A 27,274-nucleotide genomic window follows, 5' to 3' on the forward strand; every position below is an offset into this window, starting at 1 on the left:
TGGATTTTTCTATTGCTTTTATTTTATTGGCATTATATTGCATCCATTTCTGAGTGTTTATCAGCACAAACCATATACAATGTGGAATAATTCGGCCTACAAAGCCATTTTCCCCAGGTCACACATCCGTCATATATGACACCCGTGAGTAGGGTAGGAAAAGGCACAGCTCCCTGCCAAAAGCAGGGTTTGGGGTGTGTGTGCAAAGATATCTTCCATTGCCCACACTGTTTGATTTCAAACCCTGCTTGCAGGCAAATGAAAATGCTTCATCTGATGTCATTGTGACATCAGATGACTGGCCCATGGGGAGTTGAGGAAGGACAAGATCCAGCCTACTGGCCAGATCCAGCTTCCCATCCCTTTTTTACGTGACTTCTCAGAAGTAAATCCCATTGAGTTCAGGGAGGCTCACTTTCAGGTTAATTGGGCAAAGGATTGCAGCCTCAATGTCATATTCTCAGCTGCCCTGAGCATTTTCTTTCACATGTAAAGGCAGGATATGAATAAATAAATGCCCTCAGCCACCTGATTCCTGATCTCTTCACTGTCTCCACCCAGCCTCCTTGATGCCCCTGACGCCCAGAACTGCCTCCCAGAATGACGATGCAGAGCCAACTCTTATAGAATCATAGAGTTGGAAGAGACCACAAGGGCCATCGAGTCCAACCCCCTGCCAAGCAGGAAACACCATCAGAGCACTCCTGACATATGGTTGCCAAGCCTCTGCTTAAAGACCTCCAAAGGAGACTCCACCACACTCCTTGGCAGCAAATTCCATTGTCAAACAGCTCTTCTCCACACCCTTCACAATTCTCCCCCAAACCCCAACAGTTCCAATCAATGAGCACAGCAAATTTAAAAACAAACAAAACAGTTGCTATCTTTCAGAAGGCATTTCTCATCAGCTGGGGAACTAGAGCTTGGTATCAAAATATTTTGCTGCGTGAGACAGTGGCATTACTTTCAAGCAGTTGACGTTCCATTATGTTTTTGTGGAGAAGCGGTGACTAAGAAACCAGGAGGCATTTGTATAACCCTGCACCGCTCAGCTGCTCTGTGAAATTCATGCGAGGGCAACGGGAGAATGTGGCACAAACCAAGTGGTAAATAAGGCACAGTGCAGGGGAGAAACTATTCACAGGAGCAATGGGGGCACATTTCCTCACGCTATCACATACTGGCTGTGTAAATGTACTCTTGTAAGTGCTCTCAATCGTTTTAGGCTTTCACTTTCTTCTGCTGCTCTCATGTGGATCAAAGGATGCTGCAGGAACATTGGGTACCAGTGGTTCTGGGGTAACGTCTGGTTGGCATCCATCCGTCTCAGGAGAAAATGGAAGAGTACGCCTTCGGTGGTGAAGTCAAATTGCTGGAGAGTTACAGCGCCTGCTGTGGCCATAGAGACCGGTGCAGGAGAGACATGTTTCGTTGCAATTGTTGAAGGTTGCCAGAAGAAACTTCTAACAAATGTAGAAACAAAATGGCAAGGCTTGCCTTCTGATTTTTGCAGCTTCTGAAATTGCACTTTAGTACCATTAATGAGTGGGACGCAGGTGGCGCTGTGGGTTAAAGCCTCAGCGCCTAGGACTTGCCGATCGAAAGGTCGGCGGTTCGAATCCCTGCGGCGGGGTGCGCTCCCGCTGCTCGGTCCCAGCGCCTGCCAACCTAGCAGTTCGAAAGCACCTCCGGGTGCAAGTAGATAAATGGGGACCGCTTACCAGCGGGAAGGTAAACGGCGTTTCCGTGTGTGGCTCTGGCTCGCCAGATGCAGCTTTGTCACGCTGGCCACGTGACCCGGAAGTGTCTCCGGACAGCGCTGGCCCCCGGCCTCTTGAGTGAGATGGGCGCACAACCCCAGAGTCTGGCAAGACTGGCCCGTACGGGCAGGGGTACCTTTATCTTTACCATTAATGAAACATGCAGACCCTGAATGGGTGCCTTGACAAAGATGTACTGCCTTTTTGTACACTTACCAAAAAGCTGGAATTACCTGACACGTCAGGGTGTTCCTCCCACACACCCATGTTTATTTTTATGGCTTGCTCTTATACAGAGCTACCAGTTGTTTCCCATCCAAAGGACTGATCACATCCATAGCTTAGCTTCAACTATGTTGCTGTCATCAGGTACTCCCAGACTATTCACTGGGCCTAAGATGGTGTCCTTGTTTTAAAAAAGCAATGAAAAAGTGCCAAATACAGAGCCACTATAATTATAATCTGGCAGGCATTTCTGTGGCACCTTGGCAAAAGACCTCTTTTCATCTCTGTAGCTCCACAAGTCTCTTCTTTTCAGAAAACTACATTTATTTGCTTGATCTGGGTTTTCTGTAACCAAGAGCATTTTGGTTTAACGTTAATATCAGCTGCAAAAGGGATTTAAGGTGCCCCACCCTGTTGGAAGCTTAAGACTCCAGAAGATCAGCCTTGTGAATATGAAGAAACAATGGCAGGATAAATATGGAAAATCATGTTTCAACTCTCATCTAATTACTAGAACTGACTGTTTTCCTCATTACAAAATTTCATGCCTATGGAAAACAAGCATGTCACAGAGGTTTTTAGTTTTCAATGTCAGGGATGTTTAAGAGAGAGAGGAGAGAGAGCGCGCGCCTTCAGGCATGAAGTCTTCTATCTCCATTCTTCCGAATGTGAATATGAGTAACAAGGGACTGCAAGAGAAGCACCTCCACACGATATCTTCTTCCTCACTGCAGGTTCCTCTCTTCCCAGCCCAGTGCTATGATGGGGAGGAAAATCCCATCCCACCCGCTGATTGACGGAAGTGCAGAGGGGAAGCTGTAGGTTTTCTTGTGTGTGTGCCGCATGCCTGTCCACATTGCATGTGCTGCTGTGAGTATAGTGCAACGCCCACTTTGACTACACTCACTTTCACTTTGAGAATAAAAATGTCAGCCGCCCGTGTTCTAATAAAAAGCAGTTCCATGCTTTCCTATGCTTGTTTGCTGGAGGTTGTGTTGCTCCTTTGCTCTTTCTGGAGGAAACCCAAGTCCTTTATCATCTGAGAGCAACCTGTGTTATTATTGTTAGGCAGTATTATTAAGAATGATACAAGGAAGTGTTCTTTCTGTGACTTCAAGTCATTGAAGTTTGATTGTGAATTTTTTAATCTCAAGGTAAGGCAGCCCCAGCAACATTTGCTGACTTTAATGAAGTGTTCCATGTTTGAACAGTCCAACTTGCCTCCTTATATATCAGGATGAGATGAATGAATTGTATTTTAAGGAAGGAAATTTAAGTGGTCATGAAACAATACCTTGTATGACCCTTACTCCTCCTAATTTGAAGCTCTAGCTTATATAAATCCTTTTTTATTTCTCTTGTGAAGTTTTTTATGGAATCGCGATAACAATTAGCATCCTCCTTCTGTAAAGTTTATCCATATATTTAACATGAAAAACACTAAGTGCCACTTATTGTACAATTTTAGCTAGATTAGATTGTGGTTCCTTTGTTAAATCTGGACCCTTTCTCTTCATATATCAGACAAGAGTGGAAAATTTATACAGAGAAGGAAAATGTAGGCATGAAATGTAGGATTTGTAACTGGGTTATACTACTAAATAGTACTGGCATGTCAGTCAATTGACCACATATCATCAGCTGATAGCCAAAATTATCTGATCAGTCATATTGTTTAAAAAATAAGGATCCCACTGTGTTGGCAGCTTACCATTTTTTATTCCATTATGGTGTCATTTGTTAGCAAGGGCAACAGCGAGGCTACTTGCACTCTAGCCCTATCACAGACAGGGGCAAACCTAGCAATGTAGCAAAGCTTCTCTTACTGGCAACCTGAAATTATAGCAGGCTGTGTACAAACACAAGCAAAGAAACACAAGCAGCCATTGGTGACAAAGGTCACTGCCCAGAATTCAATCTTGCCTGTTACAGGAATCAAGGAGGAGGACCCTGTCAGTAGGAACTGGCTGTTTCCTCTATAAAGTTCTTGCGAGCCTTTAGACTGCGATCTTAGCTGTCAAAAGAACCAGAGATGCTGGTTGAAGTAAAACACATAACATTTTTCTCTAAGAAGGCTTTCCCTTGCGGTGTGTAGAATAAAAGCAAGAATCAAAATCTTGAGGAAACATTTATTAAAAACTTGCTTGGGAACTGCCCCCCCCCATCCCCCGGTTCTTGAATTGTCAGTTTATACAAATAGTCACTTACAAATGAATTTGTTCTCAAGCGGCATTTCTAGAGATTTAGATGAATGAAAACAAAGAAAAGGCTAAAAAAAAATACAGCTGGCAAAGAATTATATAAATAATATAATACCATTTCTACAGCATCCTGTTAGAAAAGGAAAGTTATATCTAGGAGAGGTCTACTTATATTCCCAAGATGACCATTTTCTATTTTTCTTGTATTCCAGAAGAGATTCTGAATAAAACTTACAACTGATGATGGATTTAGTAAAGGGCACAAACGAGTGACCTTAAGTCTCACTGCCAACCTGTGCCACAGGAGGTGTTTTAATTTCTCAGCAAAGTGCTGCACTTTCAGCATAGGCACACAACCAATGGGGAGGCTTGTCCAAGTTTTCTTCTTACTAGTAGCAGAGTCTCTGGACAACAGTTCCTTATATTAACCAGATCTCCCTTCTCTAGCTTCCATTGACTTTTGCATTGCTAATTCCTCCTCCTTCTTTTTATAAACCTTTAAGAGATATTCATCGGGCTCAATTCCCTTTTCCTGTAATTCAGACATGATCTTTCTCAACCTTTCCAGTGTCCTTGCACTCTGCAACTTCCGAGTGGTGATGTACAGAGTGAACTCTTCCAAACTCATCAGCTTACAAGTATCAACCTCACAGATATTTCTAACGTCTTTAGTTTTATTCACCTGTGGGAAGAAAACAAGGCCTGACATTCTCTCCAGGTCTTCAATACTAACTTGGAATTCTGGCAGCTGGTGGTCAAAGCCAATAGCATCATTGGGTACCACGAAGGCCCCAAGTACCAAAGGATCTGTCGATGTTTCACTTCTTCGGGCCAGAATCACTTTGTAAAGATGCGAGGGTACAGCCACATCATCTTTTCCAATTACCTATCAGCAGAGCAGAGAGATTATATCACTCAAACTCATCAGAAAGGAGGCCATAATCCTCCCATATCTAGAACTAAAATTTTCCACATAATGTGCAGCTGCCAAACAGATTAAAAGGAACACCATACTGAAGACTCCACTACCCCAACATCAAACCAGCTGCAGTTCTCTCATGTAGAGCTGCCAAAATAAACTCAAGCTGATAATTGACAATGTTCCTATTCATGAAATACATAAATGAAATATGGTAAAAGGAAAACGTGATGACTACCTTCTATAGTTTATAAGCCAAAGACAAAAAGCCCATGGAATCTGTGAATAGTACAAGAGGCAATCAATATAACAGATTATTATAACAATGACATTGAAGTAATAGTACATAAGAATTTATTTGAAATGGTCTCCAATTGTAACACATGGAAATTAGGCACAATGTAGTCAAAAAAGCACTAAAAAGACCAAAAATACGAATTTCCTGGTGAAGAAGAATCTGTTACAGAGTTCTTGGTGAGATCTCTCAAAAGTCTGACAAGAAAAGACAGTAAAAAGCATCATAAATTCTCTGTGAAAGCATGTCTACCCTACACACAATCTGGTTAAATAGCAGTGTCCCTGCCTTCTTTTATGGTATCCTGGGAACAGATTAGCAGTCTCAATTATCAAGAACAAGAGGGACAAGTGACAAAATGTAGAGTTTTCAGTTCAGGGCCACGGTAATGATACATTGGGCTAGAGATTTGGGCCATAATATACAATTTGAGGATTGGGAGAGATTATGGAAAGAGAATTTACTGTACTGAAAGAGAATGTTATGAAAATGTTTTACAGATGGTATATTACGCCGGTAAAATTAGCAAAAATGTATAAGACAAGCAATAAGTGTTGGAAATGTAAGGATAAAGAAGGAACATTTTACCATCTGTGGTGGGAATGTAAGAAAGTGAGGGCCTTCTGGGAGATGATATATAATGAATTGAAAAAGATGTTGAAGTATACCTTTGTAAAGAAACCAGAAGCCTTTCTTTTAGGGATTACAGGAAAGGAAATAAGAAGAAAGGACAGTAAACTTTTCCAATATGCAGTTACTGCAGCAAGAATTTTATTGGCCCAGAAATGGAAGCAGGAGGAAATACTGACGATAGAAGAATGGAGAATGAAATTGACAGATTATGCAGAGTTGGACAAACTAACTGGAAAAATTAGATATCTCCGTGAACAAAAATTTATCGACGATTGGGGGAAATTTGTGGATTATCTGAAAAGTATATGTGATGTGCAAACAACACTAGTGGGGTTTCAAGAAGCACTGTGAGTTATAAGATGTATTGCTTAAAAGAAATAGAAGTGGGAGGGAAGAAAATGGCAATACAAAAATAAGGAATGCGAAATAGAGAGATTAATACGGATGATTGTCAGAGCAGCCGAAGGAAGTCAAAAAAGGATTAATTTGTTAAAATTGGATATAATTGTATATTTGAATTGAAAATTAATAAAAAAGTTATATGGGAGTTTTCAGTTCAGGGCCATCACCTTTTCCAAGATACTGTATTCCCTTTCCTTCTCCCCTGCCCTCCATTTCCCATATCCTAACATACGCCCCACACAACAGCCAGTCAGCATTTTGTGATCATTGAGCATGCTTTTTTTTTTTTTTACTTTATTTATACTCAGTGGCGTAGCGTGGGGGGTGCAGGGGGGGCCGGCCGCACACCGGCCGCAACATCTGGGGGTTAGGGTTAGGAGGCGCAAATCCACGGGTTAGGGGGCGCAAATTACTTGCCTTGCCCCGGGTGCTGACAACCCACGCTACGCCACTGTTTATACTTATGCATCATAAAAACACTAAATAAAACAAGCAAATAATACCAAAACAGAAAAAATGCAAAGCCAGAAATACAAAAATACAAACATAATGACATAGACATAAATCATTGAGCATGTTCAGTCTTCTTTGGGCTGTTTTTTTTTTTTTAGGGGTGTGTGTCTCCCCTCCCTTTTTCTGGACTTCTGCAAACCTTGGGGTTCCCCTGAGTCTGCTGATACCTCACTCTTGTGCATGGATATAGTAGTTTTGGCTAAACAGATATCAGCTCTCAGAAAATCTTTGCTATTAGTATAAATGATTCTTTCATCTTCTGGAAAGCTGATGAGTCTACTGTAGTTGGTTTTAGGGGAGCCATGACAATGAAACCAGTTTAAAACTGGCTTATAGTGGTACTGCCAAGCTTGGGGAAAACATTTTATCAGGACGGTTAAACAGATGCTGTATAAATCAACAATGATGTTTGTCTTTTCCCCACAGATTGTTTCAGAACACTGATTGCAAAAAAATCCTCTTGTACCCTATACAACTGATTTGCCATTAAACTGATCAAAATGAAGAGGTGCTAAATTTGCTGTGATTGCAGGAAAAGAAAATATTTACCAAAGATGGATGTCTTTCATTTATAACACACACAAGTTGTTTTCCAGGTCATAGCTGATTACTTAAAAACAAAATGGTTTTAGTATCAGTATGTCAGACTTAGGACCAACACACTCTGCTTTACATGCTATATAATATAGTCACATATATGAGAGCAGGTTTTCACCCAATTTATGGAACTTTTTTCACAACATGAAGACAGGACTGCATTTCTATTTGAAAGCTACTCTGGGAGTAAAAATGCTTTAAATAGGCACATAAAAGCACACTGGAGCATGTATGCACAAATCTGAGGATAGAGCAAAAAACTGCTTCCATGTGACATGGGGCTCCATGTTGAAAGTATGAAGTATATATTTGTGCAATATCGACCATCTCAGATGCTACAATCAGCGGTATCATCATCATGTTGGTGGTATCATCACTGAGGGCTGCCCAGCTGGCACTGAACTGTGACAAGGTCTTTTCAGTGATAGCTCCCTGTTTGTGGAATGCTCCCCTAGTGAGGCGTGTCTGCCTCCCTCATTACTGTATTGAGTTTCGGAAGCAATTTGAAAATATTCCTGTTTATTCAGGCATTTGATGGCTGAAAGGAACTATTCCTGGCAACCTTGAGATCTCTGGTTGAGATAATGGTTTTATTAACAGTTTTTAGAATATTTTTAATATTCTAAAAGTACTGATGTGTTTGTGGCCTTGGGCTCTTTTGGAAGGAAGGTGGGACATAAATAAATAAATGTATTTTAAAAAATAAATAAATGTAAAGGGTGATATATGCTGGGAGGGGAGAAGAACATTGGCAATGGAGTGTCATCCCCGTACTCACTTGGAAGGATACGCTTGTTAAAAATTCTGGAATTCTCAAACTGATCTTCCTCCTCTTTCATTCCATTCCATGTAGCAAGTCTTGAGTGACACACACAAACACACACACCACTCAGCTATGTAGATATAATAGCTTTCTTGTTCTTTTCAAAGTTACAGAACCCGTTTTGTGAACAGCCTGGAATCCTGGACTTCCATGGCTCATGAGGGAGAAGTGGGTGGTCTCTGCATGTAGGACCCACTCGCCCATGAGGCGGAGTAAAGCAGCCTACCTTGGGTGGTGATATCTTGCGTGGAAGTGCCCCCACAGGTGCTCCACCCACCACAGGTGGAGCTGTGCAACTACTGCTGCAACTTCCAGCGAGATCTCACGAGATCTCTCCGGAAGCCGTTGCTGTGTGACCCCAGGAAGTGAGGCTTGGGGCAGGGGGCAGCATAGCACAGCACCTTCCTGTTTTGCCTCCAGTGGTGAAATGGAATGGACCACCTCTGCCTTCATGCACAGAGCTCTGACATCCACAAGGATCTATCAGGGCCTCTGGAGCACAACAAAGTGGTTAAAGACTGTGTACTTTTATGTGATCAGCTATGGTAGTGCATTCTTATTTGTAATGGGAGGTACAGAAGTAGCGAAAATACCAATCAACTGACAGAGCAACAACAAGAACAAGAGACTAACTCCCACCACGTGAACGGCACTGCAAAAGACTTTTATGATTATAGTGCATTTTTGAGACAGGTAATGTGCATTGTTCCACATGATTGCTCAGCCCAAGCAAGCTGAAAAAATATCAGCATGTTCATAAGCTATGTCTTTGTAGTTTTGAAAGTAATGTCTTCATTCTGAGAAGCGGTTCAAGCATGGGACTCTGGATATTTTATGCCCGAGTGCCACCTAGTGGCTTTTTAGATGTAGGTGCTCTACTCAAGAGCTTGCACATCAATTTCCATAATTTAGATCCGACACACATTTCTCTCGCTGCTTGACTGAGACAGACAGAGAGCATATGCCCTTATGGTAAGTGAACAGAAAGCATCTGAAAACTATTCATGCACACATGTCTTCTTTGATTTGTGATCATCTATTCACATACAAGGGATGATGAGAGAGTCACCATTTGCATCTTCTGCTGCACCAGCGACACAGTCTGGCCAGAGAACAGCAGTGGCCTTTTTACACTGTCAAAGACTTGCTGTGATTTAAATGCTAGCACAAATAAAAACAAACTACAGTATTACATTGTGGAATTTGGTCCTCCCATCGTGCTATCTAATTTACTGTTTCATTTGTACGATTTGTATCCAACCTTTCATCATAAAATGGCAGGTCACAAAATACAAAAACAAACAAACAAACATAAAAACAGCCTTTAAAAATAATACAACTTTAAAAATATGGAATCTGGTTTTGTATATAGATTATTTATTTTAAATCATTTTTATACAACCTTTCATTTTTTTTAAATAACCTCAAAGCATGACTCACACCTCACAGCGTAACTGAGGTGGTCTAGGAAGATACCATGGTTAATGGTATCACAAACCGCTGAGACATCAAGCAAAAGCAACAAGGTCACACAGAACCTGTCCCTCTTCTGGGTCATCCATTAGGGCAACCAAGGCCCATTCCCTCCTGAAACTCGAATGGATCTAGAATGGGTCTAGATAATTGATCTTCTTCCCACCTCAGAGTCCTGCAAATGGACTACTATGTACCTTCCACAAAATGGGCACAGTAGCAACCAGATGGCGCTATCATTAGCACAAAGAGAGGATCCAAAACCACACAGCTCATAAGGAAATAGAGCAAGGCATTGCTTACGGGGTGGGGGGAAATAAGTGGTTTAATTCACAATACAATCACAGTTACAGGACATGTTGCTGAACCTCTATCAATTTTGTTCTGCTAACTTACTATATATAGATTTGTTGACACCACTGGGTTAGTTTGGAAGACTTCAGTATTGTGGGAGACCATAGAGAGTGGCTTGCCACCACACTGTTCTGATTTTGCTGAGACTGGTATAAAAAGGAACAGCTAGCAGAGGCATACCTTTATGTCAGATCTATCTAACACAATTACCTCTACCCGAGTTGATTTAAGATAAGGTGACACCTAGGCTTTCAACAAAGTCTCTTTGCTAGTTGATTCCAGGATGGCATGTCTGTTCCATCAGTGAAGCTTTGTCCTGGGCTGACCAGAAATGCTCTCTCCTGAAGACAGGAGGGACCAGCCACACCAAATGTGTACAGTTCAGTTATGACCATCTGTTGTAGTTAAAACCTTTTGGGACCAGCAACAAGATGTATTGCAACAGGACCTTGTGAGTGATTTATTCAAAGCTGGAAAAAATGAGCTGCTTTGTTGTTTTTGTCTATGCTTAACCCACATAAATGCCCCAAATTCACCAGCCACTGCTAAATCATATTTTATGAGATCCTGTGGCTGAGAAAACTGTATTTCTGGGGCACTCACAGTGAGGGGTGCTAGCCCCATCACCTGTTATTAGCATGTCAGGGCTTTGTTTCAACCTTAGTACTTGCTTTGCGGAAACTCTTCCCATTTTGCAGCCCACCCAAAGAAAGCAGCTACAACAGGTCAATAAAGAGAGGGAGAATGCCAATCTGCTATGACAGGTAAGTGTGCAAAGCGAATGATTACAACACATGAAAAAAAGCAATGTGTCTGCATTTCACTACCAGTGTCAATTACTGAAAGTATACCTGGAACAATGGCCCAGTGTAATAGCTTCTCTCGGTTTCGTACTGCTGCAAAAATCTGGGTCTCATGACTTTGAATCGTTTGATGGTGTGTTTCAGCTGGAATATTGGTCAAAATTTCTAACTTTACTAGACACATACCACATTATTCATAGGACTGAATGTCAGGAACTATTGTCCCTTCTATTCTACCCTAGTAAAGGTAAAGGGACCCTGACCATTAGGTCCAGTCGCGGACAACTCTGGGGTTGCGGTGCTCAACTCACTTTATTGGCCGAGGGAGCCGGCATACAGCTTTCCCGGTCATGTGGCCAGCATGATTAAGCCACTTCTGGCGAACCAGAGCAGCACACGGAAACACCGTTTACCTTCCCACCAGAGTGGTACCTATTTAACTACTTGCACTTTGACGTGCTTTCGAACTGCTAGGTTGGCAGGAGCAGGGACCAAACAACGGGAGCTCACCCCATCGCAGGGATTCGAACTGCCAACCTTCTGATCAGCAAGTCCTGGGCCCTGTGGTTTAACCCACAGCGCCACCCACGTCCCTTTTCTATTCTACCCTACCTGGGAGTAAAATAAATTACCCCAAACAAACTGTGTTCACAATGGCTACTGCACAACCCTGAAACTGGCATCAGTAGACGACCTGACCCAAACCCAAATCTGAACTTCTTGTAGGTGTCACAAAAACATTTATTTGAACTTATCATTTGGTGGTGGGAATAAATGCTGGCAATATGATGGGGTTTTCACATTCAAGGCATAATCCAAATAAAAGTTGGTGTGCAGTTAAATAATTATAGTGCAATCCTATGCTAAGTCATGATTATGTTGAGGTATATGGGCCATAGCTCTGTGATAGAGCATCTGCTTTGCATGCAAAAGGTCTCAGATTCAATTCCTGGCATCTCCAGGTAGGGCAAGGGAAGACTTAACCTCTGCAACCCTACCACTAGACAGCATAGACAAAACAAACAAACAAAAACAGCTAGATGGACCAATGGTATGACTCAGTATAAGGCAGCTTCCTGTGTTCTCAAGGAGATCAAAGCAATGTAAATGTGCTGGATTGCACTGTTAAGACCCATTTATTTCAATGGAATTTAGGCACTAACTATGACTGAAAACCAATTGAACAATCATCTGCCTTTGAAACTATTTATTGATTACATTTAAATAAATCAGCATATTACCCAAATGTCAATGTAAGTGCTTTTTTTGAAATACCGAAAGTAAAATAACTTTTCATAGATCATAGAATCATAGAGTTGGAAGGGACCCATCTAGTCCATCCACCTGCAATGCAGGAATATGCACCTGCAACCTTGACATTATTTTAATATTTGATAAACAAAAACTACTTCTAATTGTCAGAAAGAAACACCACCTTTAACATCTTATTGCAATTTTCCAAACAAAATTAGTATTTAAAAGCAAAACTAGTCTAAATTTGCTGTCCTATGAATTATAAGTGACCTTTGATTAATCAACTACAACTTTCATTGACTAATTTACCAATTAAACACTGTAGCCCTATTTATTCTTCACTTTTAAATTGTAAGTGGTATCTCTGGGAGTATGTGAGCTAACATCACATCTTCCATTTACAAAATGTGGGTTTTGTATGGCACAAAACTGGCCTCGTTTTTATGGGACAGAGAATACACAGAACTCTCTAAAAGTATCAAGTTTTCCAATACAAAAACCCAAATGGGTCATAGAGGCAGGTAGTGTTTCATGCTTCCAGAAAATCACTGAAAAACCCACCACTTAAAACTTAGAAGAAAAATGCATTTTCACCCAGCCTTTCCCTTAAGTTGGTAATACGAAACATAACAGTAGAACTTTGCCTGCCAACTGTTCCCCAGATCAAGCGTTCTTTTAGCAACAGTACATACAGCTGTCATATAACCCTTCTCCAGCTATAGCAGAAAGTGACCTGAAGAAACTATTAGAAAAATAAAAAGGTAAAGGTACCCCTGACCATTAGGTCCAGTCGTGACCAAAAGATACTTGCTCTGTTGGCAACATAAACAGGCAGAGTGTAAGAAGAAATATATCAAGATCTTTGTGAGTCAGTGCCCTCTAGTGAGTGGGCAATGCAATGTCGCCACTGTAAACAAAATTAGTGGATATCACTGGACCTTTGCCTCAGAGATGGCAATTACCTGAGATTTCTGCAGGGTACGGTCAATAGAAATCAAATTTCATCAAGACTTAGCTGCCAGCACACATTATCCACCGCTGCACACTTCGCCTTGCATCAGAGGCAATGTTGTCAGATGCATTAAAACAACATCCACAGAAACTCTGTGTGTCCCAGTGACCCTTTCCTTCCTGAATGTACTTCAGAATCCTTGAGATCTTGGTGGAACTCTGTAGGCTCAGAAAAATAACCTTATTCCACCTCATCCACAAACTATGTTTTTCCGCTCCAGGCAAGGCTGCGCCACAAGAACTGCCATACCAAATCAGGCTAAAGAGCCATCTAGCCAAGTCCTCTGCCTCTAATGGCGACCAGCCAGGAGCTTCAGGGGAGCTCACACGCAGGATGGAGATAGCAATCCCCTGTAAGCCTACTACCCCTATGAGTGATCTAATCCATTTTTAAAGCTACAGGCCATCAAAACATTCTGTGGCAGTGATGACCACCACAGATGTGGACATATCGCCACACTGGTCTGCCCTGAATCAAATTTTAGTCAAGTTCATTGGATGACCTTAGAATTGTAGCCTTTTAGAAACACATAAATCAGAGGAATTATCTTAACTTTCAAAGTGAGCCACAGACAACGTTATTGATACTCATTTTTTAATGAGTTCTACGACCAGAATAACAAGAAGGTGGGGTCCAAAAATTCATTTAACTGCAATATAGCTGTGCAGTGATTTCTAGACACACTATCCTTCTTGTTTCAGAATAAGCCTGTGGCTTCCTTGGGCACAGCGTCCCCAATGAAGTGTTTGGTTTTCCCAAGCTGTTACTTGAGCGATGACACTGACCATTAAATATCTTCCTGAAGATAACATTATTCCAACAGATATCACCTCAGGCCTGGCCCGTTCACACGAGCTTTATTATAAGCATCCTTTACAGAAGGGAACTAACATTGGTGCTGGGCAGAATTCGCTTCTTCATTAGATTTATTTTTCTGGTTACAATTGTCTTAAAACAATATGAAGTCTCCACTACTCCATTACTCTGTTGTTATTGGCTGCTTTTTACTGCTTTTGTCCTTTTTACCCAGCTTTTCAATCTCAGAAGGCTCTATCAGGAGGAGACTTCAGGGAGCTCCAAGGTAACATGATCTGAAACCTAGACTCCAAAGGGGCTTCTGCTTGATGTTACTTCAGCATTTACTCCCACTTTGGTCATATGTACTGAAATAGGAAAACCATGAAAGCCAATGAAATATAGAACCTCTCTCTTGACCTGGATATGATTGAATCCTTTTGTGTCCCCCTAAAAGGTGTAGACAGTACCACTTGGCAGCAACAAATGTATTGTGTCCTGCCTTCATTGTTTAAGGTAATTGTCCTTGAAATTAATGAGAAAATGATAACATATTCTTAGGAGATATTATTAGCATTCATATTAATTCTGCATCCCTCCTTCAGACATTGTTATTCTTTTGGAAGGATGTTTATCGTTCCAATCTTGTGTATTAAATAGAAAATCTGCCTACTGTGTCTATCACACTCTCTTGTTCCCCATCAGCATATAATTTATTTTTTTAAAGCATACAAAATTTCTTAGCAAAATTATGAGTTGGTACTGTTAGTGATAAAGGGACGCAGGTGGCGCTGTGGGTTAAAGCCTCAGCGCCTAGGACTTGCCGATCGAAAGGTCGGCGGTTCGAATCCCTGCGGCGGGGTGCGCTCCCGCTGCTCGGTCCCAGCGCCTGCCAACCTAGCAGTTCGAAAGCACCTCCGGGTGCAAGTAGATAAATAGGGACCGCTTACCAGCGGGAAGGTAAATGGCGTTTCCGTGTGCGGCTCTGGCTCGCCAGAGCAGCGATGTCACGCTGGCCACGTGACCCGGAAGTGTCTCCGGACAGGGCTGGCCCCTGGCCTCTTGAGTGAGATGGGCGCACAACCCCAGAGTCTGTCAAGACTGGCCCGTACGGGCAGGGGTACCTTTACCTTTACCTTACTGTTAGTGATACACTTATTTATTTTCTCACAATGCTATAAAAGCTACTAGTAATACAGGGATGCTTTTTTAAAAAAGTCATCCCAAGTGAACAGAATATTTGCAGAGAAAATGCCTGTAATTCTTGAGAAATCATAGAATTGTAGAGTCTGAAGGGTCCGCGAGGGTCATCTAATCCTACCATCCACAATGCAGGAATCTCAGCTAAAGCATCCATGACAGATGGGCATTCAAACTCTGCTTAAAAACCTCCATGGAAGGAGAGTCCGCCACCTCCCGAGGAAGTCTGTTCCACTGTTGAACAGCTCTTACTATCAGAAAATTCTTGTTTAGTCAGAATCTCCTTTCTTCTAACTAGAATCTATCTTCTAAACTCTTTCTCAGAAAAAAATTATATTAAGTTCTTCCAAAAAACCCTCAGTGAAAACAGCTGGTCAAAGTTCTTTAAAAACAACTGTTTATGACAGACAGACAGGAAAAAAATTCTTTTTTTAATTAAAAAAAACCCTTGTCATTAAAACTCAATTAAAAATATTTGATAAAAGCCCACAACTGCTTGCCAAGGCTGGTGGGGGAAGGGTTTGTCCCCAGTGTTGTACTCAAATCTTTTTCAGATCAATAATTAGTAAAGTATGATTCCCCAGCATCCCGAGAAATCCATCAGAGAAGCATCATTGCTCAAAATGTAGATGATCTGACCTTCCTCAGAATGAAAAATCCTGAGGTTTCATACAGGAGGTTTGGTAAGACCCATTATCCACATGCTATTCACATTTTTAAAATAAAGTGAACAGAATAATTCAACATCATTAACAGTGAAAGGCAAACATAACTGAATAGCTATAATTGAATAACAAGGCAGACATTAATTAATGTGTATGCTTAATCAGCTAATTCACAAGCCATTTAGATTTAAGGCTTTGTAGTTGGAAAATCCCCTCCTAAAGGGTAAGGGCAGTTCTGTAAGAGAATGACCTGCCTAGAGGGCTTGTATAAATTCCCTTCTTTATTTGGCTTGTTTCATCCACTTTAAATCTGTTGGGGGAGGCAATACAGGGCATTCTCCAACTCAGGGGAAAAAACTAGGGATCTGATCCAGCTTATTTAAAACAAATCCAAGCTAGTAAGCCATTTTTGGTGGCCAATGCTTCCTCAGGCAGTTGGAGCCGATACATTAACACATCAGCAAGAGCCTCTGAACAGCTCTCCTAAACAGTGGGCTGCATCCAAGCAACAGATTCACAAAGTAAACCTGATAAAAATCACCTTATAATGTTTTTCATATGCCAAAAGTCAACGTGAGAAATAATCCCTCTGGACATCTTGCTTTCTGGTGGATGTGTTTCATGGCAGAAGTAAACCTGAGTCCTGTAGGACTTTGTTCTCAAGAAACTGTGTGGGGAACCTTTGGCCCTCCAGATGTTGCTAAACTATGAATCCCATCATCATGATAGCTGTGCTTGCTGTGAGTTGTAGTTCAGTAACATTTGGAGGGATTTCAGTAACATATAGGGACGCGGGTGGCGCTGTGGGTAAAATCTTAGCGCCTAGGTAAAACCGCTGTGGGCAAAACCTCAGCGCCTAGGACTTGCCGATTGCATGGTCGGCGGTTCGAATCCCCGCAGCGGGGTGCGCTCCCAGCGCCTGCCAACCTAGCAGTTCGAAAGCACCCCTGGGTGCAAGTAGATAAATAGGGACCGCTTACCAGCGGGAAGGTAAACGGCGTTCCGTGTGCTGTTCTGGCTCACCAGATGCAGCTTGTCACGCTGGCCATGTGACCCGGAAGTGTCTCTCCACCCTATAGAGTGAGATGAGCGCATAACCCTAGAGTCTGTCAAGACTGGCCTGTACGGGCAGGGGTACCTTTACCTTTTAACATTTGGAGGGCCAAAAATTCCTCGCACCTGGTGTATGGAGATGCTGCCTAATATGGTTTCTCACAGCAGCATTGTATTTATTCATTTGTGAGAGTGATACTATTTACAGTCCTGTTTGCAAAAGAATTCTTATTTTTGCTAAACATATTTTGTTTTATTCGTAATTTATCTAGTCATTCTCTTTGTTTAAATTAAACATAGGTTAAAAATAAAAGATCCAAGTCCATATACTTCAGCAATGAAATTCCCTTAAATAAGAGACTTTCAATGAAATATTAAGCATATATAAGGGAGAGAATCCAGAGTCTGGAAATTCTGGGTAACAAAATTATAAATTTTGCATTTAATATGGGTTCAATCTGAGTGAAATGTAGGAGGAAAAATGATTGCAAATAGAAACATTTAGAAACAAAGATCTGCTAGCAGACAAAAGTCACTAAACTGACATTCTCCAGAGAACAGCAGTATATAAAGCAAGATGCTGTCATTTTGATTTGCTCTGGACGAAGATGGAAAACCTGCTCCTGCCTCTCCAGTGACACAGAAGAGATTCTTCCTGTTGGCATTCTCTTTTACGTTTTCAGACATACATTTATATTCTGCAAATGTGTCTCCCAAATATCAAGTGTGGTCATCAATCTGTATTTGCAACAAATACTTCACAAGGCAGACAAAACGATGGCACAGACCTTGAGACACACCAAATTCAGCCAACAGATAGCAGCAGCTTTAGATTAATTTATTTGGTAATGAGAAGTAAGTGGTAACATAACCCAAGCAAGGAGCAATGCCATAAACAATACTCTGGGAGTTCCTCTCTTTGCTTAAGAGAGCTAAAAATAATCATATGTCCATAAGGGCAAAACAAAAACACAAAAACAATAGTATAAAGCCATTAATTTAATAGTTAACTTTGAACAGTGCACAGCCACTGGCTGAAAACAATTTAAGTGAGCTTGAAGAGGATATGGCTATAAACCAGAGCTAAAATAATTAATCTATGCATGTTTTTTTTTTTTTAAATGTAAAACATATTTTAATCTCGTATTTCTAAAATTCACAACATTACTTGCATCATATTAAGCAAGTCACAGGACTTCACTTTTCTGGATGCATAATTTTGATTTGTTTCACACACAGCTCTGTTAAAAACCCACCACTTGATTCCTAGTATCTACTGCCTGCAGAGATGGTGTGCAATGCATTGCCTCTTACTGTTCGTACTCAGTTCTGTTTGCTGCCCACAAATTGTCACTACTCCTTCCTCACAATACGTGACTTAAATTTTGCTACTTGGGCCACTGGACCTATTCTATGCATGTGATCCCATATTTATATTCATCAGCTGAGACCACAAAGCAAATTCAAAAGGACTACTCAACAGTATAAGGCCTCAAATTGTGCAACCTTACCACCGGTTGTTATTGCCTTTCTCGCCCACGCAGTTCCAAGGCTGCATCCAGTTCAACTCCTAAGAAAAGCTGCATGGCAGAAAAACCCCAACAAAATCAAAGAGGACTTTGTTCCAATTATATGGCTAGGTTCAATAGCTTACCTGATACACAACCCTTTTTTTCCCATCATCATCCATCTGAGGTAATGTCAAAGGTCCAGAAACAATCCAGACATCTTCAAATCTGTCAGTCAGTTCCCGGCAATACATTTCTAGCCTGAAATTAAGCCAAAATAGTTTAAAGATATGGACTAGCCTGGGGCTGGGGAATTCCAAACATACCTAGAACAGAGAAGGACAGTGGGGCATTTTAGGGATAGGATAACATTTCCCAAGCTAAATATATTAAGTAAGCACGATGAGCAAATGTGAGCTTTAATCTTCAGTTTATTCCTATATGGCGCTTTAGCTCGGCAACCAGATCACAAATCAGGTCTCTGCCTTGTTTGCTTCCATTCATATGTATCTTTGCACATGCTTGTGTTATTGTTTGGTCTGTACCTTGGGGAAGCTATTAGTGGAAATGCTTTGTTTCCAATATGCTGAGTCAATACTTTAAAAAGCCAATACTTTATTTGCACCTTTTATATTCAAGCTGATTGGTAGAAACAGTGCTTTGTTTCCAACATGCTCAGCAAGTAGAGGTCAGAGTGTACAATGAGTAGTAGACAGAGACCCATTCCTGGACTCACCCACATTAGTAGCTACCAAATTAACAGAAACCATTATCATACTGTTTTCCCTGCTTGAAGCGAGCTAATTCTATTTCTGTGCTAGTGTGTGTCTAATTAATTGAATTCCATTCCATTCCATTGGATTTGTAGGCTTTAAAATGCACTGTGCGCCTTCAGGAAGAGAAATATTATAAATCTCAATAAACAAATATATGAACCCTGGACTAAGGCTTAATATGCCTGCCACTTGCTCTGGGCAGCACTTCTCTCTTTGCATAAACAGACTATAGGAGCTTTCTGGCTAGATCACCAGAATGCTAATATGTGTGCTCCGCCCCAGAGAAAGCTACATAGTTTCTCTAGTTTATTTCTTCATTTTTGGTCTTCTTCCCTTGCCTCCCTCTCTCCAGGTTAGGCTGACACATGATTAAATTGTTTAAAATATCACTAAACAAAAATTTACCTTGAATTTAGTTAATCTAGTAGCAATTTACCTATTCCAGAATCCAGCATTATTCTGATAGTTCTGGGGTACAATGTTGGATAGATAAAATGTTTCTGCCATAGCTTTCTGTAAGAAAAAAGAATTGTAAACTAAATTTTGGATAGATACCTAGACCTACTTGAAGGCTCAGAATGAAACAGAATAAAGCAGTCATTTGTCAATGTTTATCTCTTTCAGCAAGAAACACTAAGAAGAACATTCTAATACATTTACACACAGAACAACAGTGCCCCAACATCATTCTGTTACATGATATATTACATTTCAAAACCGGTGCCTTCAAATTCAATCTGGTGTTTAAATTACCCACTTCCCCCTGGTCACTACGGCTAGCACAGTCTTCCCCAAATTGTTGGTCTCCAGATGTTTTGGAGTACCTCTCACCGTCTCTAATCAATAGCCATATTAGCTGGGGCTAATGTGAGTTGTAATCTAAAATGTCAGTTGGGCGCCAAACTGGAGAAGGCTGGGTTAGCAATGTTTTCCAGTTCTCTCAAAGCACTTTCACAGCTCTGTCATTGATTTTAGGAACCATGGATTCTGTTCCAGTCCCATGTTTAAACTACTGCCTAGTTCTGCTGAAAACATGATGTACAAATTGGTTTTAATGTTTCTCCCCCCCCCCCCCCCCAAAGAAACAACAAGCCAAGAATTAAGTAGCAGTCCTACTGGTGAATATTTGTTATCCCCAGCTGGTGCCATATGGCCTCGTGACCAGCCACTCCCAATGTAGTCTTCATTCAAGGCAGTGAATATTGGAGGGATGCTAGGATCTGGTCTAAATTTGCAATGTTTTCTGTCCGCATTGCCTGAGGAACAAAAACAAGTTGTTCAGCAAACCTTTTCTTTTTTAAAAAAACAAAACAAAAACTATACTAAATGCAACTGACAAAACTGCAAAATAAACAGCAATCCTAAACAATATCCTAGAATACAGTCTGTTCACATGGAGCACTGACAAGGCTTATTGATCTCCATTGTTATCCTGTGTGAGCTGGCAGTGTGCATTCAAGACTCCGATGAAACTCTGCATCGCAAGGAAAAACCAGTAGGTGAGCTGTCTTTCAGGGAAGATTGTCCTCTATTACTGATGTTTCTCACCGAGAAACCTGGTAAGCCTCAGAGGAGTTCTCTACTCCTACACACACCATGTGCACTTTGCCAATCACCCTACATTGCCTGCAGAGATGCACATGTTTAAGGGTCACAAAGGGAAGAGGATGTAGAAAGGGCAGGAATCACATGGAAATGAAAGCCTTCACTGACTGTACAAGTCCATATCAATGATAAACAAAAAGAAGGGGTTACTTACATTGGATAAAATGCCTACAAGCTTGCACCAAAACTAGTAGACATCCATAGGATATACTCTAAATAATAATAATAATAATAATAATAATAATAATAATAATAATAATAATAAATTTTATTTATACCCTGCCCTCCCCAGCCAAGGGCTCAGGGTGACTAACAACCAATAATAAAAACAAGTCGATTAAAATACAATTTAAAAAACAAGATTAAAATACAACATTAAAACATTAGGATGCAGCCTCCTCACAGGAGGAGAAAGGAAAAAGAAAGAGGGGGAGGGAATCACACTGATTCTAAGCCAAAGGCCAGGCGGAATAACTCCATCTTACAGGCCCTGCGGAAAGAAATCAGATCCCGCAGGGCCCTGGTCTCATGAGATAGAGCGTTCCACCAGGCCCAGGTGTTGAGAAGGCCCTGGCTCTGGTTGAGGCTAATCTAACTTCCTTAGGGCCTGGGACCTCTAGGGTGTTGCTCTTTATGGACCTTAAGGTCCTCTTAAATTTCACAAACATCCACTAACTATCTTGCACCTACTGTATCAATTTGAAGCCTCGCCCATAGTTGAAAATATTATTTCTGGGCTAGCAAGAAGCACCTTCATGCTCACTTATACTTTCTTCAGGATCTATAAATTTTGGATGAGCTTGGCTTCTAGCAGGCAGTGAGGTTCAGTTTTCTCATGTCCTGATCCATGGAGGCAAAGCATCCCTCTTTTGTACCTGCTGCCCAGCCACTTCTGCCAACCACATCTATGAAATCTTGTGCTCTTTACAAGACTGAGATTGTTGCCTATTGAAAGCTTGTGTATGTGGACAACATAATTTACCCACCTGACAGAAGAATCCTATGCATTTTTTACTCAGAAGCTCCCCTATGCTCAATGAGGCTTACTCTCAAACAAACGTCCTATTACTCGTGCACAGCCAGTGAACTGCTTCTAACTCACAAGTAAATTAATTACAAGCAATGAACAAATGCACACAAGAGTTCACTTACCCAAAGTCTTATGTTTGGAAATATGTTCAATCACCCATCTAGGCACTCGTTTTGCCTGATCATAAGATAATGCATGATTGGTGTAATGTCTGATCTGTGTTCCAGCTGCAGGAAATCCATACTTTTCCAACACAGTCTCTGTTGTGGGTTCTAGGAGAGAAATAAAGAGTTTTAAGGCCAGAACATGTGGGGTTTGTTTTCTCCCACGGAAGAGTAGCCAGAAAGGCATCAAATGCCTAAGAACCCTATTAACAACTGAGAATTTATCCAAGTCTTACAAAACCCTTTTCATTTCTGATAATTTCAAGTGCATGAGGGTAAGCTCTCTTTCCATGCAAAGCACCACATACATGGATGGTGCCAGTATTATTGCAATGCGCTCTATGTAGGGTTACCCTTGGGCCAGGTTGGGATGCTCGAGTTGGTACAAAATGCTGCAGCTTGACTGCTGATGGAGACAGACTGTTGTCAGCAAGTAACACCAATCAGCTTGCACTAGCGACCCTTATGTTACTGGGCCAAGTTCAAGTTTCTTGTATCAATTTTTTTAAGACCATTAACAACTGGGATCCAGAGTACCTCCAGGGTTGCCTGATCACTAAGACCATTAAAGAAGTCTCTGTTAGTTGTCCCTCATAGCTCAGACTCATGGATTGTATTCACCAGGAACTATGAATTCAGTACAGTCAACTGATTTTGTGGAACTAATGATTAAAAATTCACCAGTTTTAATCCTCACAACAACCCTGTGAGGTAGGTTATGCTGAGAGAAAAGTGAAATCAGTAGCCCATGACCACCCATAATTTATTATTTATACCCCGCCCATCTGGCTGAGTCTCCCCAGCCACTCTGGGCAGCTTCCAATCAAGTGTTAAAAACAACACAGCATCAAATATTAAAAGCTTCCCTAAACAGGACTGCATTCAGGTGTCTTTTAAAGAGAAGATAGCTGCTTATTTCCTTGACATCTGAAGGGAGGGCGTTCCACGTGGCAGGTGCCACTACCGAGAAGGCCCTCTGTCTGGTTCCCTGTAACCTCACTTCTCACAATGAGGGAACTGCCAGAAGGCCCTCGGCGCTGGATCTCAGTGTCCGGGCTGAACGATGGGGGTGGAGACGCTTCTTCAGGTATACAGGACCAAGGCCATTTAGGGCTTTAAAGGTCAGCACCAACACTTTGAATTGTGCTCGGAAACATACTGAGAGCCAATGCAGATTTCTCAGGACCGGTGTTATGTGGTCTCGGTGGCTGCTCCCAGTCACCAGTTTAGCTGCCGCATTCTGGATTAGTTGTAGTTTCCGGTCCACCTTCAAAGGTAGCCCCACATAGAGCGTATTGCAGTAGTCCAAGCGGGAGAGAACTAGAGCATGCACCACTCTGATAAGATAGTCTGCAGGCAGGTAGGGTCTCAGTCTGTGTACCAGGTGGAGCTGGTAGACAGCTGCCCTGGACAAAGAATTACCCTGCGCCTCCATGGACAGCTGTGAGTCCAAAATGACTCTCAGGCTGCGCACTTGGTCCTTCAGGGGCACAGTTACCCCATTCAGGACCAGGGAGTCCCCCACACCCACCTGCCCCCTGTCCCCGAAAAACAGTACTTCTGTCTTGTCAGGATTCAACCTCAATCTGTTAGCCGCCATCCATCCTCCAACCGCCTCCAGGCACTCACACAGAACCTTCACTGCCTTCAATGGTTCTGATTTAAGAGAGGTAGAGCTGGGTGTCATCTGGATACTGATGAACAACCAGCCCAAACCCCCTGATGATTTCTCTCAGAGGCTTCATATAGATATTAAAAAGCATGGGGGAGAGGACGGAACCCAGAAGCACCCCACAAGTGAGAGCCCAGGGGTCTGAACACTCATCCCCCAACACCATTTTCTGGACACAGCCCAGGAGAAAGGAGCGGAACCACTGTATAACAGTGCTCCCAGCTCCCAGCCCCTCGAGACGGTCCAGAAGGATGTTATGGTCGATGGTGTCAAAGGCTGCTGAGAGATCCAGCAGAACTAGGAAACAGCTCTCACCTTTGTCCCTAGCCCACCGGAGATCATCGACCAGTGCGACCAAGGCAGTTTCAGTCCTATGGTGAGCTTCTTGCCTGGTCACTGTGATAATCTAATTATCATTAATATTATTTTATTATATTTCCATACCGCCCTTCATCTGAAGACCACAGGGCAGTTTATAATATAAAAAGACAAAAATACATACCATAATAACAAAAGCCTAAACCTCAATTGAAATGGATTAAAAAATCAGTTTCTTCCAAGAGCACCAGGATCCGGTCTGCAATCAACCATTCAAGAACCTTTTCCAAGAAGGCCCTCCTAACAGTGTGGTAAGTTCTATTGATCCATCTTGAATACCCAATGCAGAGCCTTTAATGTAGTGGGTCCTACTATCTGGAACACCTTTGCACTGGAAATAAGGCATGCACTAAGTACTGCACCATGTGCTCTCAACACATGCTAAAAGCTTTCATTTTTACCCAGGCCTTCCCAGATTAGTCTGCAGGCGACGATTTATAGTATACTATGTTGGTTTGTGTTATTTTATTATGTACTATTGTTCTGAACTTTTGTGCAATGTTTTGTGATTTTCAAAATGTTGAATGGTTTATACATGTTTCAAAATAAAAAATAATAATAATAATTGAACTGGAAATTGAACCTGGGCCTCCCTAGTTCAAGGCTGATACTCTAACCACTACACCACACCGGCTTATCCAGAGGCATGTGGGGGCTACTGATGGAAGCAGAATTATGGGCTGGATTGACTTTTGGTCTGATGTGTTCTAACAGCAGAGGAGTCCTGCCACAAAAAGAGATAGGACCAACCCAGGCATCACCCAACAAGAGAATTTGAAAGGGGGGTTGATGAGAGCCTACTTCACTTATCACAAAATTAAAAACTTTCTATCCTTTCAAAACACAAAACATTTTAAAATGTTGTTGGGTTGAGAAGTGATGTGGGCTTATTGTGTACTTGTAACCTTTCGCCCACCACTTCAGATTGATTTTTTGATAACAGTTATACAAATACACTTAAAGCCACCATAAAATGAAAAATATGTCATTGCTAGCAATTTACTGCTGGTGTGATACAGCCAGACAAAACCACTTTCTCAATACAGTGCTGATTGATTTTCAATGTATACAGGGAGAAAAGTGGCAGATGTTATTTTTAATTCAGTTTATATTTAACAATTCAGGAACAAACCACAGGTTGTTTGGTTCGATTTTTGTGCCATGGTAAAAAAAAAAGTTGTTTGCATTAAAAAACGTACTACTTTTGCAGAAACAAAAGGGAACAAATGTTTAAAAACAACTTATTTCAACATAAATTGTTATAAACAGAAAGCAATAGATAAAAGAAACCAATATTTTGTTCTCTTGTGCACAATTTTTTCAGACTATGCTGTAAAATGTAACTAGCATGACTCCTAAGGGCCTAAAATGCCATATTAATAAAAGGCAAATTCACTGTAAATTTGTGCAATACTTTTTTTATTTAGAAATCGCTAACAGGGTTTTAGTGGTTAGAGAGGGAAATTTTTAACTAAAGATGGATAGAGAAGAATGGGAGACCACCAGGAGTCCCATTTAAAAGCTGAATCTAGATAAACTGATTTTTTTTTCCGTTAAAAAAAATTAAGTGTTGAAGAGAAATGTAAGCATTTGAGGTAATGTGAACATTTCATTTTCAACTGCTGGCCACTGTAGAAAACAGTATGCTGGGCTAAATGAGCCTTTGGTCTGATCTTGGGGAAAGGTGATAATCAGCTCAGTCACACAGGGTTTCCAAAACTTGGGTCTCCAGCTGTTTTTGGACTACAACTCCCATCTTCCCTAGCTGGCAGAACCAGTGGTCAGGGATAATGGGAACTGTAGTCCAAAAAGCAGCTGGAGACCCAAGTTTTGGAAACCCTGGTAGAAGACAAGCTGGTTCAGTCCCCAATGGGATCTGCATAAAACCCTGGGGAGCCTCTGCCAGTCCGTGTAGGCAATACTGAACTGGATGGCGCAAGGGTCCCAATTCAGTGCAAAGCACCTTCTCATATTCCTATTAAACTGCACCAGATCAACAATAAGGTAAAAAAAAACAGGAAAACAACACGGAAAACGCTGGAGAAAAATCATGAAGCAAAAACGTCATGAAGAACACCTGGTTTGTTTGGTGTGTTTTTTTTTTAACATGGCACCCAAATGCTACCCAAACCGGTGCCCGGCGGGAAAACAGAAAACTCTTCAAATTATCCCGAAACTGTCGAAATTAGCTGTTGCGTATTCCAGAGAAATCCTTTTATTACCAAAAAGAAAAAGATGTAAGCATTATATCAGAAATATCCCCCCCTCCCGGTTTCCTTTTTTTATATGATACTCTTGAATGGAAAGCTCTGTGGGCGCAGACCCGCCGCTAACTGAGGGCTGCCTTCTGTACAGCAGGCCCCACTTTCCCCCTCAGCCGCGCGTCGCCAACGGGCGCCCTCAGCCATCGCTCCGGCCGGCGTGACCGGAGAGCAGCGCTCCCGCTAGCGAGCCGGGTCGGCAGTTGCGCCTGCGCACTCGCTCGCTTACCCTCCTCAGGCGGCAGCGGCGGTTGCTGTTTTGCCGAGGCGGCGGCGGCCACGGAGCTCTGCAGGGCCGCGGGTGGGAGACGGGGCTCCCCAAGGAGTTTGCGGGCAGTCAGCGCAGAGGCCGCGGCTCCTAGCGCCGCCCCGCACACGAAGCCGCCGAAGAAGCGGCTCCGGGCGAGGCGGGCGCCCAGCGACCCGGCCATGATAGCGGGCCTGAGGGAGGGGAAGGAGCTTCTCCGCCTCAGTCCGCCTCTCTTTGCTCCGCCTCGTGAGGGGAGGAAAAAGCGCGCGAAAACCAAGCTCGCCAACGGGCGCCGCCGCCCTGAAGCAGGGCAAAAGTATTTTATCCTCACTTGTACAATTAATTACTCGTGAGACGGGTTGAAGAAAGAGTCCATAAACCTATTTACTGCAGTAAAATGTCCCGTCCCCCCACCACAGGGACACACCTGGAATAATATTGTGCGCCCTTTCTGGCTGCCACATTTTAAGAAGGGTGTTGACAAGCTGGAAGGTGTGCAGAGGAAGGAGACCAAGATGGTCAAGGGTCTGGAACCAAGCCTGATGAGGCACGGCTAGAGGAGCTGGGTAGGTTGAGCCTGGAAAAGAAGAAGATGAGAAGAGAGATGATAGCCATCTTCAAATATCTTAAGGGCATAGAAGAGGGAGCATGCT

The 27,274-nt window shown here is 42.1% G+C and overlaps 2 protein-coding genes across 3 annotated transcripts in view; one reads left to right on the plus strand and one right to left on the minus strand.

The window, feature by feature from the left end:
• LOC310827694 (uncharacterized protein) overlaps nucleotides 1–27,274 on the plus strand; it is a 940,809-nt gene that overhangs the window by 854,806 nt on the left and 58,729 nt on the right. The gene's annotated exons all lie outside the window — the stretch shown is intronic.
• EXOG (exo/endonuclease G) lies at nucleotides 4,101–27,141 on the minus strand. 2 transcript variants are annotated; one of them, XM_083704291.1, is made up of 6 exons: nucleotides 27,049–27,141; nucleotides 22,019–22,168; nucleotides 20,378–20,517; nucleotides 19,698–19,774; nucleotides 18,632–18,746; nucleotides 4,101–5,072 (listed from the first exon to the last, which is right to left on the minus strand). In XM_083704291.1, exons 1-6 carry the CDS (start codon nucleotides 27,083–27,085, stop codon nucleotides 4,611–4,613), a joined length of 981 nt encoding a protein of 326 aa, XP_083560417.1. In that variant the 5' UTR covers nucleotides 27,086–27,141; the 3' UTR covers nucleotides 4,101–4,610. The 2 variants fall into 2 exon arrangements, with proteins under 2 accessions (XP_083560417.1, XP_083560416.1); XM_083704290.1 differs by lacking the exon at nucleotides 27,049–27,141 and adding an exon at nucleotides 26,601–26,845.

The sequence above is a fragment of the Podarcis gaigeae genome, assembly GCF_964106915.1.
Source record: "Podarcis gaigeae genome assembly, chromosome: 12".
Taxonomy (NCBI): Eukaryota; Metazoa; Chordata; class Lepidosauria; order Squamata; family Lacertidae; genus Podarcis; species Podarcis gaigeae.

Coding starts and splice junctions, on each gene's coding strand:
- EXOG (XM_083704290.1), bottom strand. CDS start 26,802: ATGGCCGGGTCGCTGGGCGCCCGCCTCGCCCGGAGCCGCTTCTTCGGC. Junction 20,518..22,018: donor TTCCAAACATAAGACTTTGG/GTAAGTGAACTC, acceptor TTTGTTCCTCAG/GCAATGCGGACAGAAAACAT. Junction 19,775..20,377: donor GGGATAACAAATATTCACCA/GTAGGACTGCTA, acceptor TTTTTCTTACAG/AAAGCTATGGCAGAAACATT.